The following is a 17173-nucleotide window of genomic DNA, read 5'->3' as shown; positions in this document are numbered from 1 at the left end:
ATGTCGCGCTGTCAACAATTAATTTGTCCTCACACACGCACACATCCTTGACATCCTGGGCATCCTTTTCCAGGAGTTGCAATCCTGAACACCCATTCCTAAGACACTTGCCATAAGGTATTTTAATTTCGATTGGAAGCTTGCACCGCACTCATAGATACAACCGACTGTTTCGAGAACTAATAATAGAGATAAATAAACTATGCAATGGACTAAGCTTTGAAAATAACAACTCATAATAGAGATTAATAAACTATGCAATGGACTAAGCTTTGAAAATAACAACTTGTTTTTAATGCCATTTTTTGGTGAAACTTGTTTGTTCATATTCTAAGATTTGAGCTCGGAGATATTATTTAATAAAATAATTATTGTATAGTGTATGTGACTTCTTGGTAACTTGACTGGTTGGCATGCAACCTACAAGTCCTCCAGGGTATCCCTAGCCTGATTAACCAAAGGTGTCCTTGTTGGCCATAAATTCAGTGCCACACGAAGGTGACTTTTCACCTCGTCTCGTCTGCTTGGCTGTGTCTCACTTACTCATTTACCTTTCCGCCCGGAATCGCTGACCAAGCGGCAAATATGCCTTAATATTCCGAATGGACCCGGAAAACTCAAGTGTGTGGGCTCCTTGTGCAATTGCCCAAGTATTTCGAGATTACAACTCCCATTTCCTGCTGCTCCTGTTGTTTGTCGCTTCTGCCTGTGTTTATGTCTCTGTCGTGTTTTCGTTTCGTTTCGTTTCGGTTGTGTTTCTGTTTTTGAAATATTAACGACGCCCTTTTGCTGTTTTTTTGGGCCACCCGCCTGGCCCCCCAGCACCTCAGTTCATAACTTTGCTTTCAAGTGTTTGGGCCTGCATTTTATGTATTTGCCGGTATTATCTTTTAACAATGGATACGCATCCGTACGCTACGAAATTTGGTATGTAAATATGGACATATGCGTACAGACTGGGCTGCAAAAGATAGCAAAGCTGTTAAATGGTTAATACTTTTACTTCACTTCGTTAGATATACGAAAATCATATTTCTAGCTGATTCGAGTATTATCTAAACCGTTTCTATATGTACTAAGATTTTTAAGTTAATATCCAAATATTTTTTAAAATTTTGCTCATTTTTTTCAATATTTTGTATATTGCCCAAAGCAAAATCCCAGTCCCATTAACTCAGGCATTCCTTTGCCGTACTTTGCTCTTTTGTGCCGCAAATGTGAAATTACGAGTATGGGCAGGAAAAACCGTGGCAGATTTTCAGTATCCGCGTTTCGTCGCCGAGCCTTTGACAAATCCTCAAATCCAGCACCTAAACAGCAGTTTTTTATGCACCCCGGCAAGTAACCATTTGCCTATGCGGAGCACAAACAAAAAAAGTGAGTATAGAGTAGTTGGACTTTGTATTTTTTGGCCCTTGATTATCTCTGCTGTTGGGAAAACGTCTACATTGTTGAAATTCTTTTTGCGAAAATTGCCACGTGACACAAAGGCGAAATCAGTTACGCCTTCTCACATGCGATTTTTGTATTTAAAATTATACCAAGTCGATGTTTATTATTAGTTTAAATCATATGTTTCTTATCGCTTCGTCATTAAGCAATTAAAGACGAAATTGTTTAACTTTTTCCTCTGTTTGTTTGACCATCTGCGAATATCGAGTTGCTAAGACGTCTGCATATTTTATTTATTTTATTTTTACATATTATATATTATTCCTTTCTGGGCACAAATGAACAACGAATCGTTAAATGATAATTTTTGTATCAATTATATAATATACATTTAATTTAAGGGATTTACACATTCAGAAAATATCTTAAACTATATACTTCCAGATGTCATACTACTGTTCGTTCGAGTTGTAATTATGTGCCCATGGATATTGATAAAAGATAACGGAGCGTTTCTCTCGGGAAGTATTTTCCAGTTTTTCAGGATCGAATATCCATGAGGGCACGATGGGTTGGCTTGAAATATATCCAAGGAGCAGGATAAAGATCCCAATAATAGCGGCAGAATAGCGGCAGACGAACATTATGAGCGAATAACCAAATAATTCTAAGAAAAAATATATTTTTGCGACTTATATATGCCGACGAATGAAAATGAATGCACTAAAGATAAATCTCTGGCAAACAAAATTGTGAAATAGTGTGAGTCTTTAATAGAAAGTGACGTTTTCTGTTTTGAAATTGATTAGATTCTGAATCATCTGCTTAAAACTCATTGTTATAATGTAATGTCTGGCAAACAAAATTGTGAAATAGTGTGAGTCTTTAATAGAAAGTGACGTTTCCTGTTTTGAAATTGATTAGATTCTGAATCATCTGCTTAAAACTCATTGTTATAATGTAATGAGCAGAATTTCAGTATCGCGTTTCGTCGACGAGCCTTTGACAAATCCACAAATCCAGCTACTAAACAGCAGTTTTTTATGCACTCCGGAAAGTCAAAAAAAAAAAACGAGTATAAAGTAGTTGGACTTTCAATTTTTTTGGCCCCCAGATTATTTGCTGTAGGGAAAACGTCTACATTGTTGGCATTCCTTTTGCGAAAATTGCCACGTGACACAAAGGCGTCTGGAGCACATACAGAATGCGCCTTTTATTGGCCAGCTCCACCGAATGTGAGTTGGGGATTTGGCTGCGATGGGTTTTTGGCCTGGTGGTGGCGATGGCAATGGCAATGGGTGTGGTGCTGGCCAAAACACAATAGGCCCGAAAATGACGTTGCAACAATTAATGCGAACAGTTTTGCAGTCGTCGTCGGCGCTGTCGTCGTTGTTTGGCCGTGATTTATAACGTGCATAAAATTTGCGGTCCCTGGCAAAGCACCTAACCAACCCAAATGCCAGAGCCCCAAAAATTTGTCAAAGGGCATCACGAATGGAGCTGAGGCCCCCAAAGGAGCTAGTTCGGTTCGTGGTTGATAAACTGATTGGGATTGGAGGTAACATATTCATTTCCTTTCGCCATATAAGGCTAGCTCTTGTATGCAACCAGATGAATTTAATAAAATATATACTAAAAATCATGTTTAAAAATGATTTATAAAGTTAGTTAGCCTTAAATGGCTAGTTTTTGTATGCAACAATTATGAATTTAATATAAAAATATACTATCAAATGTAAATCTTATTTACAAATTATTTATATAAAATATCAAAATTTTATGTTCCTAATAAACTACTTTACTACTTTATGTACCTAGCTAAATGGCAGGATAATGTTTAATAAATTTAATTAAAATATTACATTAAATTTACTAATTTATCTCTAGTTCAAAAGAGCCAGCAAAGTTACAACTCTAATGCGAGTGCCTTTTGTGGTTTTTGGGACACTAGAGTTACCACGCCCCAGTTGGTAATTTATTGATAGTTGGCCGTTTCATGCGCTTCTAATAAGCCGACCTTCCCTCTCGCAGGACCTCCGCCCATTTGAGTCCTTGCTGTCTGTGGGGGCGCATATTTGAGAACTATTTGCATTGCGTGATAATTTATGTGGCGAATACAAATTACATAATCGTTTGGCCGTTTATGCAAATTAATTGAAAACTTCAGTCCCAATGCAAACACCAGCCATACATTCTCCTTTTCTTTTCCATTTTCCATTCTTTTTTTTCCACAAATCTTTGCACCACGTTTGCTGTTCGTTTTGCCTGGTTTTTCCAGCTCCCATTTGGCCTTTTGCAGTCGGTGCAATTTTTTTTTCTTTCCAATTTACAATAAAATTCAATAAGGTGTTGGGGATGGACTTAATGGAGATTGAGTGACAGTAACTGCCAAATGTGTTCCGGAGCTTTATACGCGTACTACCCGTATTTGTGTTTGTAATGCAATTTTATGTGTACTCGTGTATATTATATATGTATATATTGGCTCGTGTGTGGTCGTGTGTGGGCGTGTGTGTGTGAGTGTGTGTGGGCTTTACCCTTTTGCAAATCTAAGTCTGTTGAGTTTTTCCTTTGGAAATAACTGCTTGGAAAAGCCGTGTGTTGACATGTCCGACGTCTCAAATTGAATTGGAAAAGTTTGGCAAGACCTTGAGTCAAATTTAATTTTTCACCTTTCGAAAGCGATTCTATTGCATACTATTATTATTTTATAAAAATTTGTAAGAGTAAAGAATTGTTTTATATTAAAATTTAAGTTGTTGAGTTAAGTGTTCATACTAAAAGTTGGCTGTAAAAAAAAGGTAGAAAATAGAGAAAAATAATTTAAAGCGAAATGTCTGCACACCAGCAATTTAATATTCATGCATAAAAATGCGCTTTTCCTGCATCTGCCATTGCATCTGTGAAGTACAAGGACTTTTAGCACGCATACGCACTGTTGCACTCGCATAAAGCATAATGTCTTTAGTCCCTACTCACTTGCTTTCTGCCGGATAAGAAGAGTTTTTTAATTTCAAAAACTAGCAAATATAACAAATTGCAAGTGCGGTGCAACAAAAAAAAAGAAAAAATAGACGGAGATAAAGGTTCGAGTGGATTTTACCACCACTTCCACCAGCCTCTGCACAATCAGCAAAAGTCACCCAGCTATGAACAAAAGTTAAACAGACAAAACAAAGTGCAAAGTGAAGGCGGGTGGCTCCTGCAGTTGACATTTATAAATTTCACACGCAGGGCGCGTGAAATGGCATCGCCGTTTTAAAGTTGAAACATTTGCGTAATTAGCAGGCGACTTTTCCGTTCGCTGGTTAGTTTGCTGCCAGCCCGAAGGTGCAACACCATATAGCCACATAAAAAAAGTCCTGGGAGCTTCGTGAAAACAAGTCGAGGGAACAACTTTAAGTGTTGGCGCAAATTGCCTTCCAAGAACTTAATTAAATTGTAACCGTTTCTCCATTTTTTACACCCCCTACGCGCTGATTAATAGGGTATGCTCGAAACGTTGGAAAGCAGTTAGTGGGTTTTTCGATTCTATTTACTGCATAAATCTGAATCGTTAGACTAGTAAAATGGGTAAATGAACTTCTGCATTTGCCTTCAGTTGAGTAACGGGTATCTGATAGTCGACTATCGTTGTCACAGCTTTTTCCACACTGTCGGCGTGTTCGTTTTCTTTTTTTTGTTGGCCCTGTTGGCTTTTGGCCAAATGCATGTTTGCAAACTGAAGCGGCTGACAATTAACTAATGTCAGCCGCACAAAGTTTCGTTCGGAGATGTGGGTGGCTTTTGGACTTATGACTCTGTGTTACTTCATTTGGAAATTGCAAAAACAAGAAAGAAATGTAACTCAACTCAAATGAAATCATAAATAGTATTGATTGTGGAGTTTTTAACATTTCAAAATGTAACAAACTATTTCTTAGTACAGCTTACACTTTTAATGCAATATAATAAACTTATACTCGTTATTCGGTGATAAAGTGCCACTTCATGGAAGTTCCTCATTTGTCATTTAATAGCATTACGCGACATCACTCAGCAATTCACTGACATCTGTCTGTTATATTGTGCGTAAAGTCAACCGATAAGCGAACTTTTTTTTCTTGTTTTTCACCAGTAAGTGAGCGTTATCAATCGCGAAATGTCCTGCGAAATCATCAGCATAATGGTCGTTGGTCGGCATCACGTTTGTCGCTTTATGGCGTCTGCTTATGAGCATTATATCTGCATTGTCACCTTGTTGGCCATTTAACATGAACGGGGCGTCCTTTCCTTTCCAATTCCGAGTCCTGGCCCCGCCCTCCCCCCTCGTATTCCGCTTTACCGGCGGTTTAAGGACATCGCTGTCATCGTTACAGTTACGGCCACTCCCCCATTTTCCCATTTTCCGACCTCCCATGTCGGGTTGTTCTGGCAGAAAGTAAAAAAAACCTCGATTCGCTTGTTTCTTTTTTCGATAGATTCACTTTCCGTGGGTTCAGAGCGAGGATTTTGCCCTTGTGAGCTATTCAATTAGTGGATGCGACTACAGTGAACCCATGTGGGCTTCACTGTAGTTACAAAGTGCAAAATGTATCTCATGTAATCAAGTGGATGCAACAAAGTAAGCACTAGCAATCATAGACTTTTAATTGATATAAAAAGTATGTTTTTAATTACAAACTTAGTTCTGTTGCCCGAACCATTTTCTACCCTATAATATTTTAATACTTTAGCAATGAGTTTATGCTTTTTTTTGAGTGTACGCGATGGTAGATCAGCCAGTAAGCGAATAATTCGGTCCCAACAAGCTTCGCAGTCCTGCTAACGTGCTCATTTGAGTGGAATCACTTAATGGTTTTATGCGCTTATCATTATCATCCCACGAACGACTAGGACTCCAACGGCCAGGACTCCAGCTAGGAGGCGGGGGAGTGGGTGTGGGGGAAACAATGGCCAGGACGATGGATACAGACGGAACAGGACGATGCGCCGCCGTTGATTCAATCAAATTTGTGTGCTTGCTCGCGGGCATTTTTATCTGGCGGATGTTTGGCTCGCTGTCAGCGCTAAAAATGTTTGCGCCTCGTCATTGTTTTAATGCGAAACACAAAACACACGCACACTCACACAGCACACACACACACAACACACTCAACCAACAACACACAATGCGATTGGTGGGCCTAATGTTTCACTTTTCGGAGCGTGACGGTGAAAGGTGAAAGGTCGCCGGCCCACAAAAATAAGGAAGTAATATGTCGCCGCCATGGCCATCAAAACCAGACGAGGGATGGTTCGTCCCGCTGCGAGTCAAGTGCACAGCGAAAAATATTTAAATAAAACAGATATGCCAGAAAACAATTTATTACAGCATTTTACGGTATCTCATAGTAGCACAGAAAAGGTTGATAGATTTTCACTCGATTTTATCATTTGAGACTCAAAATGCAGCGCTGTATATCTCCAGTGTGAAATTCAGACCGTGATTTCGATCGGATCTGAAACCAATCACGGCAAACTTGCCAGGTGGTCCTCCTTCGAGCAGCGAAGCTGTTCCTCCTTTCGATTCACTGTGATCGGTGATCACAATTGCGCTCAATTTGTAGGGCTGCTGGGAAAACTAATGAATAACTAATGAACTAAATTATTTATTGAGTGCTGTTACCTGAGGCTTAAAGTGAACTTTTCTTGTGACGACGCGCAAAAACTTTTTGGCCTCCACAATTTCCTCCTTGTGTATTAATTTGGCACCTGGTTTCAATACCCCAAAGGTGGTAGTGCCATCGTGGCCAGCAAATACCACATTTACCGCTGCCACAATTGCAATTGCCACAAAAATGCTATTAATAGAATGCGGCATGATTACTCAGAGGCTGATCGAGAAATGAGTAAAGTCGAACTAGCTGTTCTATTTCTAGTAACGCTTTGTCACAAACAATAATCATGTTAGTCACAGTTTAACCCTATTGGTCATCATTTTAAAATTTAAGTTTGGTTTAGTGATGAAGACAGAGACTTTTGTGTTTACTTTAAAACTTTGTTATTGCTATAAATTTTGAGATTAAAGTTTATGTTATGGTTACTTCTAGCTGACAATCGAATGGAGCAGTAGACATTATTCGGGCCACCTTCGAGTAGACTTCCCTCGGTGCCAAACGTGGATTTATCATAGTTTGTTAGTACAATGGCACTAATAACTCTCGGATCGCTCTGAAAAAATATATTAATCATCATCAATTGAATCACCAATTGACTGCTAGTCACTTTTTGTGTGTAATGAAACTTGTGCGACACTTTGGCTCTTTTTCGTCCTTGAACGAATATGTCCTGGTTGAGCAGGAGAATATCCGATTTCTTCCAGTGTCCAATAGTTGCAACGTGCTCGGCATTTCCCAAATTAAGTTTCAAGCAAAGGAGAAATATCAAACCAATAGTAAAGTGCCATAGAGACTTTTGAAATATCATTTTATAACTTTTAAAATTTATAAAGAAATTTCAGAAATTTAAATTTACATTTTTAGAACCAAACGCTTTCTTTAGTTAATTCCAGTTTAGTTTTCAGTAATCGGCAAGCTGAACCGTTGATAATTTTATTTAACGCTTAAAAAGATTGTTATAAAATTACGCTGTATACACAAATTGGGTATGTGTTAGTCGAGCTCTACTTGATTTTTACCACTCATCTTTATCTGGCTTTTGCTGGCCTTTTGTCAGCTTTTCAGCATCGCAGTTCCGCCCCCTTTTCTTCATTACATTTCAACCCTCTTGGCTGCTGTCACTGCCATTGAACCGCATTTGTTTAAAAGATTGATGACCAACAATTGACTGCAGGCCCGCATCCTTCCGCCCTCCGTTTTTTTTTTTTGTATCTTTTTTTTTTTGTTTGCCTGCTCCTGCTCCTGACATAATGTGCTCGATATTTATGAGCCGCAGATCCGGAGAGACACTTCAAGTTTCCCGTAATCGAAGAAGAGCAATGAGCACGGCCATGACCTGTAAAACTTGCGGAATGATTTCATTAATTTAATGTACAACAATGTGACTTGTCACTTGTCAACTTTTTGGTCGGAACCTGGCCGAGGGGGTAAATCAGTTCATATTAGTCTAATGCCCCGAGGGTGGGATAAAACTCACTTAGTGCCGAGAAAAGTTTGCCGACAACATGTCATTGATTTCATACACGCTGCATGCCCAGGACTGAGGACTTAGGGACTCAGAGCTCAGGACTCAGAACTCAGGACACAAAAAGGACAGGACAAGGATCTTAAAAAGTGCCGCATGCAGGCAACGATGCATCATCATGGTTGTCAGCCACATTTACTCGACATTTAACTTATGCCAAGTGCAGATGCGATGAAGACGACGGACACGAGCAGGAAAACTGGAAGCCAGGATGTGAAAGGATGTAATTCTCTAACAGAAAGGCTGAGGTTCTGAGCATAATGAATTGCGACCAACTAGTTAGTTATACTTATAGTTAGGTTGAAAAAGTAGCGTTTACGATTTAAGGAAATCATAGAATGAATTTTATAGAATGAATCATAGAATGAGCCACCATTTTCCAAATGAATCATCCTCGGATTAAAAATACTTCCTTCGTGCCAAAACGCATTTCCCGAGCAAATAAGCCATTCCGGAAGAACAAATTAAGGATGCGCAATCGACACCCTAAATAACTCAGTCAGCTACTTTATCACCCAGAGAGATATTGCCTTCCCCCAAATTGGAAAGAACCCGCGTGCCAAACTAATGACAAACCGACCACCCGAACACCCTACCAATGGCCATACAAACGATATTACGACAGACTTTTACGGCACTTTTCATTAGCAGCCACACTTGCCGTTGTCGCGGGGAGCCAGAAACTTTCTTTTGTATCCGGAAAATGTCTTGGATCTGGTCGCAGTGTCTTATTTTCACCACACACCCCTAGTGGGAGTTATTAACCCTTAACCACACGTTACCATTTATAACCGGAACAAAGTGAACCGAGCGCGTTAAGCTGACAATGGCAACAAATTTTTTCTTCGTTTTTGTCGTCTTTTGTGCCCGGAATCTGGTGGCAGCCACCATTCAATTGTGGTGGTACTTTTTCCTCTTTGTCTGCGGTTTATGGCCTTTAATTCGTTCTGAGCCTCGATTCTTAAGGGTGCCCAAGTGGATTTCGCACTGACAATACCGGATATTGTGTGCTAATTGCCAACAGAAAAATTCGACATTTTGCGATCGAACATTTCGTTTGCATTTAAATGGGGTATACAATAAATCATTTTGGATTTGTATTCATTAAATATACTTCCGTTGAGCTATAAATACATAAATGAAGTGATAAGAGGTGTATATTTAAAAATATATATATATTTTTTTTTATTTTAATATATATATTTTTTTCTTCATGGCCTTGACACTTATTGACACTTGTTGATAGGTAGAAACAAGTACTTTTGAGGTAGGTATTTAAGGTAGGTGATTCAAAATGTCCAGATGATAACCATTTAAAAGTATGAGATAGTTTAAGGGGCCAATTTGATTATGTTAAGTACTGATAAGACATAGTTTTCCGTGGGTATATAAACTGATCGTGGATAGTGGCGCAGAAAAAATTCGTTGATTGAACACTAAAATGAAAGCCATCACCGTTTGCCTTCTGGTTCTGGTTTCGGCCACCTGTCTGCTGACTACTCGGGTAGGTTTGCAGAATAAATAAATTTAACTTTTATATACTTTATATACTATTTATACCATAGATTTACTGGACGAAAACCTGGACTATGAACTGGACTTTGAATCGGAATTGGAGCAGCTGCTGGATGCATTGGACAATGACACCGACTACATGGATGTGGAGGCACAGGGCTTTATTACAACCTGCCGCAAAATCCTTCGCAAGGCTTTGAAAACGGTGCGCGGAACCAACTGCATTATCAAGGAAGTGACTAACATCCTGAGTGCGTGCACCAGCTATGTGGATGCCATCGATGACTGTGGCACTGCCATTCCCAAGGATGTGGCCAAGATCGTGGACTCTGTTAAGCAGATCATCAAAATCAGCGACGATATTCTGCACCTGCATTCGAAACTTTGTGCCACAGATGAATCCGGTGGCTCGTTCATCAAAAACTCTTCCAAATGCTTTTGGAAATTGTTCAAGGCATCGATGAAGCTGACCCGAAAGATTAATAAGACCCTGAAACTGATTGCCAAGTTGCCAGCTGATACCAGTTCCTGCTTCGTAAGTGCCACCAATAAAGTCACGGCTTCCTTTAACTCTTTTCTGCCCAACATCGATGTCTGCATCGAGTCTATGTAAATTTTTTATAATTGCTAACTAAAAGAAGTATTATAATAAACAAAAAATCTGAGAGTTCGTGATTTAATTCTATTTAATAGTGTTATATTATACATGTATGATTAGATAGCTGAAGCTGTTTTAATTAAGTTTCCGTAAGTGGTACTTTAAACAATCTAATCTATATCTTGAGATGTTTAGATAGGTTTTTTGAAGCACTATTTACTGATATGGGAAGTGAAGTATCAATCAAAGCTTAATTGCTATTAGAAATATCTAACTCATTGTATGGTAACTCAATGTATATGGTAAATACTTTTTCGATAGGCTTAGCTTTATAATTTTTAGGGAGCTGAAACTTGAGAGCTTTACTTGGAATACAGAAGGAGCAAACCCAGAGAAATACGTCAAAAATGTTTGTGATAAATTTAGAAATTATTTAGTTCGATTCGGTAGCTGACCGCACGGAACATGTCCCAGATAAACAATACATTCATTAAGCTGCGAGCCCGTCTGCGGGAGCGCGATATCAAGTTGTGGGAGGAGCCGTACTACTTCGAGGAGGTGGGCAGCATCGAGGCGGAGATGGAGCGCCTGGCCAGGGACATCAGTGGTGACCTGGGCATCAGCGTATCGGACTGCAGGATTGCCCTAACCGAATTGCAGGATGGTGCCTTGAGGAAGCTGGCTGCTCGCCGGGAGTTCAATGACACCGGCTTGGCCACGTTCAATGTGCGTTGTGTGGATCGCAAGGGTGGCACCTCGCAGATGCTGGAGATCAAGTGTTCGCTGGGTGGACTGGGCTCGGATCTGCAGGCGGAGGTGGCCAAGAAGCTGGACCTGGGTGATGCCAGTCATGTTAAGTGCATCTCCGGCGGACGCATCATCAATGGGCAGAAGACACTGGCCTCGCAGGGGCTGAAAACCAATCAACAGCTCATGGTGGTTGTGGGCGGAGCGAATGATGGTCAGTTGCACGAACGTATCCAAAAGATACGGGCGGACTTGGAGATAGTTGCGGATGCAGATAATCGCTTTATGGAAATGGAGGACCAGGATGGACGACCGATTTTCCTGCCGCCCGAGGAAAATCGCTCGCTATTGATGGCCATGAGCATGTACGAAGTGGCCAAAGTTGCCATTCGTAAGGAGAACTTCGATGAGGCTCTACTCTTGCTGCTCGAGTGCGATGAACTCTTCAACTTGTGTAACTCAAAGCTGCTGGAAACAGTGGATAACTATGCTCTAATCAATCTGGATATTGTGTGGTGCTATCTGCGCCTCAAGAACATCACCCAACTTACGGATGCCCAGCGACGTTTGGATATCTGTGAGAGGGGTTTTTTCCGGAGCTACGGCGAGGAGTTCATGCGATTGTATGCGATGAAGGGTCCCAGTTGCCCGGAAAGAGCTCTGATCATGAGGCTGCACCTGCTGCAAGGTGTGCTCTTCTTTCACCAAAATCGCCGGGATGAGTCCTACGAAAAACTGGAGGAGGCGACTAAGGACTTCCATGAGCTGAAGGTGAATGACACTGAGCTGACCACTCTCGTGGAAATGGGCTATGAGGAATCGGATGCCAGGTTGGCCCTGAGATCCTGTGCCGGGCAAGTGGATAGAGCTGTTCAATTTATCCAGGAGCGCAGGGAGAAAGTACGTGAGGAGCGCAAGAGCTCGGCTGCCGAGAGGCAAGTTAACCAGGAGATGATGGACGCCAATCCCGGAGAGCAATGGGTGAATCCGCGCAGCGTTTGCCGCCTCATGGAAATGGGCTACGAAAGGTGTTTGGTTGTGGAAGCTCTGAAAAGGACCAAAAATAATCTCGATCGCAGTTTGGATCTACTGCAGCGTCATTCGGATGAACTCAGGGCTAATCTGGCCCCAACTCCGCCTGTCGATGAATCGTTACTCACCACTCTGCAACAACTTGGATTTTCGGAAACTTCCGCTCGCGATGCATTGGAAACTACGGGCAACAGTTTCCGCAAATCCGTAAAATATCTTTTGAAAAGTTTCGCCACCGAAGCGGAATTACTTGCTGTTATTGAAACCATGACAAAGATTCTGGAGGTCCAAGGACCTTCGAGCTCAGCTAGTGCATCCACAAATAGCACCACACCCCTCGTAAGCTTATCCACCAGCAAGATGAACATGCTCAAGTCCGTTCTTGGCCAGGCCAAGACGGAGATGGAGTCCTACAATGCCTTCAAGAGATTCAACGAGAACCTCGCCGAAAACAGCTTGCACTACTTGGACTTGCCTTTGGAGCAGGAGGAGCAAATCCTGATCGAGTATAAGCGGCTGCTGGAGCGCTAAGATAAGCTAATCAGAAAATGCAAATATATGCTTTTAAAAAAATATATTTGTAAGTCACAGGTAATCAATAAATACATAATAATAATTATTTGTATGGTTCAAATATGTTACATTAAAAAATTGATTTATTAGCTTATATTATATTTTAATATATTTTTTGTTCCGCTTGGGAACCATTTAATTTCATATCCACCCTGTCAGAAACTCAACTACTTAATGCCCGACAAAGTATGCTATGCATTTTGGTTGCTGATGTGGCTGCTGCTATTTGCTCACTCATGTGCATAACGTCACAGTTTTTCACAATTTTGTGGGTGTGTTTATGTGTGTGTGTGTACTGTTTGCGTGTGGCTGACTTTGTGAAAATTAATAAGTTTTCAGACCCTCGCCAATCTGCCAATGCCATGCGAAAGTTCTGCAGATGATGGCCAAATAATTTGTCGTCCTGTTTTGTGGCGTTATTTCCAAATCGTTAAACCTAAAATAAACTCCGTTCAGCTTATTTCGCTCTTCACTCTTCCATTCCATTCTTTACGTAGATTTATTATATATGCGAAATGGCGCACACATTTTGAGTGGCTGACATTTTCACTTGACTGCGATTTCTTTCGCTTTTCTTCTACTAAATGGAGCATTCAGTGGTTCCACAAAAATATAACCGCATCGAAAAGACATTTTCCAGATGGTTTTTTTTACTTTTATAGGTGAACAGCTGTCTGGTAATATTAATCTTTGTAACCAACTTTTTAATAATAAATAATGAATTTAATGTGGCAGTGTATTTTATTAGAAGGACTCTCTAAACTGAGGTATATATAAAATTAATAAGTTTACTGAAGAGTTCGGCTGATGTATTTTTCCACATGTTTCTTTTTCAATGCGACCTCGCCATGTAGCACGAAAGTGCAAAAAATGTTGAAGCAAAAATCACACAAAAAATCGCGACAAAGAGTAAGAAACGTCAAAATATTGTTCGAGGACGCGGCGGTCTGTCTTATTTAGTAGCGAAAATGAGCAGCGGCAGGCATATCCTTGATGGGAAAAAAAAGAAGAAGTGGGTTTGGCAGACGGAGGACACCGTTTAGATTCTGTTCCTTTGCCCAGGGACTCAAAATGTGGAAAAGGGGCTGAGGAAAAACGAAAAAAAGGGGCAAGGGAATGCTTCACTGGGGCGCGCATTCTTTGGCTGATTTCCGCTGGTTGTTAGTAGAGGTTGCAACTACACTGAAAATATGAGGGATATTACAAGTAAATGTTATCCAGGGCTAAATGTTTTAAAGGTAATCAAGTGTTGCAACAAGTATAGCGTTCTACAAGCAATATTGCTACAAACTGATAGATTTGCATAGCCATAGTACCACATGTGATTTAGATTGCTTTTCTCTCAGTGCAGTTGCTTTGGCGGTTGTTGCTGGCTGTTGTTGGCGTTGCTAGATGTTGTTGTCATCAACAGCCAGCAACATTATCATTGTAGCTGCAAGTGGCAGTTGTTGCTGCCACTGCTGTTTGTCCTCATTATCGTTTGTCCCATGTTCTTCTTTCCCTCTCATGTCTTTTGGCATTTGCATTTCCATAATAATAAGAAACTTTTTTCGTGTTTTCGCGGCAACTTTAATGGGTTTGTAATGTAGCTGAAGTGAACTCAACTCTGGCTGTCCTTTTGTGGAAAATATATGCCTCCGATTTGGATCTTAAAAGACTTGAGAACTGCACTAAAAATGTAAGCCATGCTTTTAAATGTTTTGTCTCAAGTGCTTTTCCACCGAAAACAAAAAGTTTTCGAATTGCTAAAAACTCTAAATTGCTTAGCATTATTCCAAAGTTAATTAAAAAAAGATTGCTCATCAACTTAGCCGCAAGAAGTGCCGCATAAATTACAAATTAGTTAATTCAGCCTGCGAACAACACCACAACCAACCATCCCTCATAACTTTCCCAGTGAACTTTGTAACCTTCTACCACCAGGCAGCTTCATCATTATGGCCAACATTATCTGCTGTGCTTAGGAAAGTGAAAATAATGCAAATGATAAAATTATTTAATGATGCGGAAGTGCGTTGATAAGCAAAGGACAAATAATCGCTGCCAAAAATACTTGCCTCACATTTTTTTGGCTTTTATTCCCGTTTAATCAAAGCTATTTAGTTGACTAAATTGCTATTACATGTTTATATATTCCTGACCTTGATTTCGTATATATTTTTTTATATTGCGCATTTTTGGGTATTAAGCAAGGCGGATTTTGTATATATTTTTTTAAAATTGGGAATTTTTGGGTAATAAGCAAGGCGGATTTTGTATATATTTTTTAATATTGGGAATTTTTGGGTATTAAGCAAAGCGTATTTCGTATATATTTTTTAATATTCGGGATTATCTCATCTAAGCTAAGAGTGTTTAATAGTCAAGCGTGTTTTTCCCTTGTTCTTTTATTAAATTCCATGCAATCCCATAATGCTCAGCTGTACTAGGGCCTATGCAATTTGAGTTGAAATCTATTTACGTTTCACTGGGTCCTCGGCAAAGCTTTCCTAATGAGATGAGGCCGAAGTCTCATGTGGCAACAGGCGAACTTTATGTGCTCATAAAGCCAAGTTCCATCGCCATTCGCATCGCGTATTGGAGCTCCAAAATGAGTACATAACTTTTCCGTAATTTACCATTTCATTATGTGAACCGTTTAGCACTGAGCAGTGTGTTTAAAAAATGCACAAATTAAAAGCGAACCTCACTTTATAGACACTCCTGTTGGATGGATGGATTGCGAAACATGTAGCTTTTATTTTGTCGCCTCTGGTGCTATAAGTATTTATCCCTCCGAAGACTAAAATTAATTTGTCGCCAAAGGACGAAAAAATAAACACAGTTGTTGGATACGCTCAGTCAACGAGTTCGTTATTTTGTCAAATAAAAAAAACTGGAAATGTAGAAGGGGTTGAGCCAAAGGGGTTGTGAAAATGGTTGTTAAAATGGTTGTGTTTGGGGTTGGGGTTTTATTTGGCAAACTGATTTGAGTTCACTCCAATTGATGTGTGTTCACAAATTGTTTTAAGTGAAAAGTTAAACGGACTTTTAATGAAATTCCATCAAGCGGAGACCATGAAAAGTTAGTTAAGGTGAGGAAAATTAGTTGACTACATTGTCAACTGAATGGAAAATTGTAAATAATTCCTAGTCCATATGAAACAATTATTTTTTCTATTTTACATATTTATTTACATACATATGTATACTTTACAAATATTCATTAATTATCCCCATGTTCAGCTTGTAATATCTGAGCTCCACTCATTCCCTGTGTTCCGTGTAGTTTTGGGATTTTTTGCGGTCTTGTTCACTTGCAACCTCCCACATTTATGCATTCATTCGGGCAACAGCCTGAGGTTATGTTTCGTTGTGTTTTGTGTTGCAATGTTGCACCTACATACAATGGCTAAATGATGCGTTAAAAATGAGAGGAGACCTTCGTTTCGGGGGGCAGAATCAAATTTCATTGGGGAAGAGGACAACAGGCAACCGGACAAACTGTCGCAGTCACAAATTTTGTCTGCTGTTGGACAAGGCCTATAAGGATATTTTTTGGGGTGTGGGAATGAGCTCGTAAAGTCCCCGGAAGAGGCAACATTTGCTAATGACAAACAATTGCAGCAGTTTGCCACTGTGGCGGTGGGAGTTAAGAACCAAAGTGCCACACCCACTACTGCCACACCACTCCAGCTTTTATTATTATGCAACGTGCGTTTCACACCGCAAAAACCCGCCAAACAAAACAAAAAATCATGCAAAATCTAAGGGAAAACCCTTTAGTTTCAGGCGTGGCATGTGCAGCACATAAATTTTCCTTGGTATTTTTTTATGGGCTAGGTATATATTTCGAAGCTGTTTTTAGCCTTTTTATTTTCGGCATTTTAATTGCAATGAAAGTGTGGTTGAAAAAAATGAACTTATGAGCGCTTTTTATGCATTCATAATAACCAGAGACACTGTCACATGGACCACAAGTTGCTGTAACGACGCAGCTCTATGATTTGTGGCATATTTATGTAAATTTGTGGTTTTTACCCACTGCCGCCAGTTGAACTTCTCTTCAGAGCCTGGCTAAAAAAGGCCACCTTAAAAAGCGGCAGGCAGCAGGTGTTGTGGCCGACCAATTAGTGGGAGTTCCGACCAGAATCGCTTTTTCGATGGCCATCT

General features: G+C 40.1%; 3 protein-coding genes and 1 pseudogene across 4 annotated transcripts; 3 read left to right on the top strand and 1 right to left on the bottom strand.

Moving 5' to 3' along the window:
• Positions 1–6722: 6722 nt before the first annotated feature.
• LOC120452110 (probable salivary secreted peptide) lies at positions 6723–7262 on the bottom strand. Of its 2 annotated transcripts, none has more exons than XM_039636188.2 (2): positions 7040–7262; positions 6723–6985 (listed from the first exon to the last, which is right to left on the bottom strand). In XM_039636188.2, exons 1-2 carry the CDS (start codon positions 7232–7234, stop codon positions 6815–6817), a joined length of 366 nt encoding a protein of 121 aa, XP_039492122.1. In that variant the 5' UTR covers positions 7235–7262; the 3' UTR covers positions 6723–6814. The 2 variants fall into 2 exon arrangements, with proteins under 2 accessions (XP_039492122.1, XP_039492123.1); XM_039636189.2 differs by having other exon boundaries at positions 6723–6982.
• LOC120454310 lies at positions 7259–9666 on the top strand (annotated as a pseudogene).
• A 304-nt stretch (positions 9667–9970) lies between these two features.
• Positions 9971–10741, top strand: LOC120451726. Its single transcript, XM_039635635.2, is given in 1 exon segment — positions 9971–10741. A coding segment is annotated over 1 exon segment (687 nt). The 5' UTR covers positions 9971–9997; the 3' UTR covers positions 10685–10741.
• Positions 10742–11036: 295 nt separating this feature from the next.
• On the top strand, positions 11037–13067 carry LOC120453946 (NEDD8 ultimate buster 1). Its single transcript, XM_039638891.2, has one exon. It carries the CDS (start codon positions 11135–11137, stop codon positions 12977–12979), a length of 1845 nt encoding a protein of 614 aa, XP_039494825.1. The 5' UTR covers positions 11037–11134; the 3' UTR covers positions 12980–13067.
• Positions 13068–17173: the final 4106 nt, after the last annotated feature.

The sequence above is a fragment of the Drosophila santomea genome, chromosome 3R (assembly GCF_016746245.2).
Source record: "Drosophila santomea strain STO CAGO 1482 chromosome 3R, Prin_Dsan_1.1, whole genome shotgun sequence".
Lineage (NCBI taxonomy): Eukaryota > Metazoa > Arthropoda > Insecta > Diptera > Drosophilidae > Drosophila > Drosophila santomea.
Note: the sequence above shows the minus strand (reverse complement) of the source record. Positions and strands in the feature narration are given on the sequence as shown.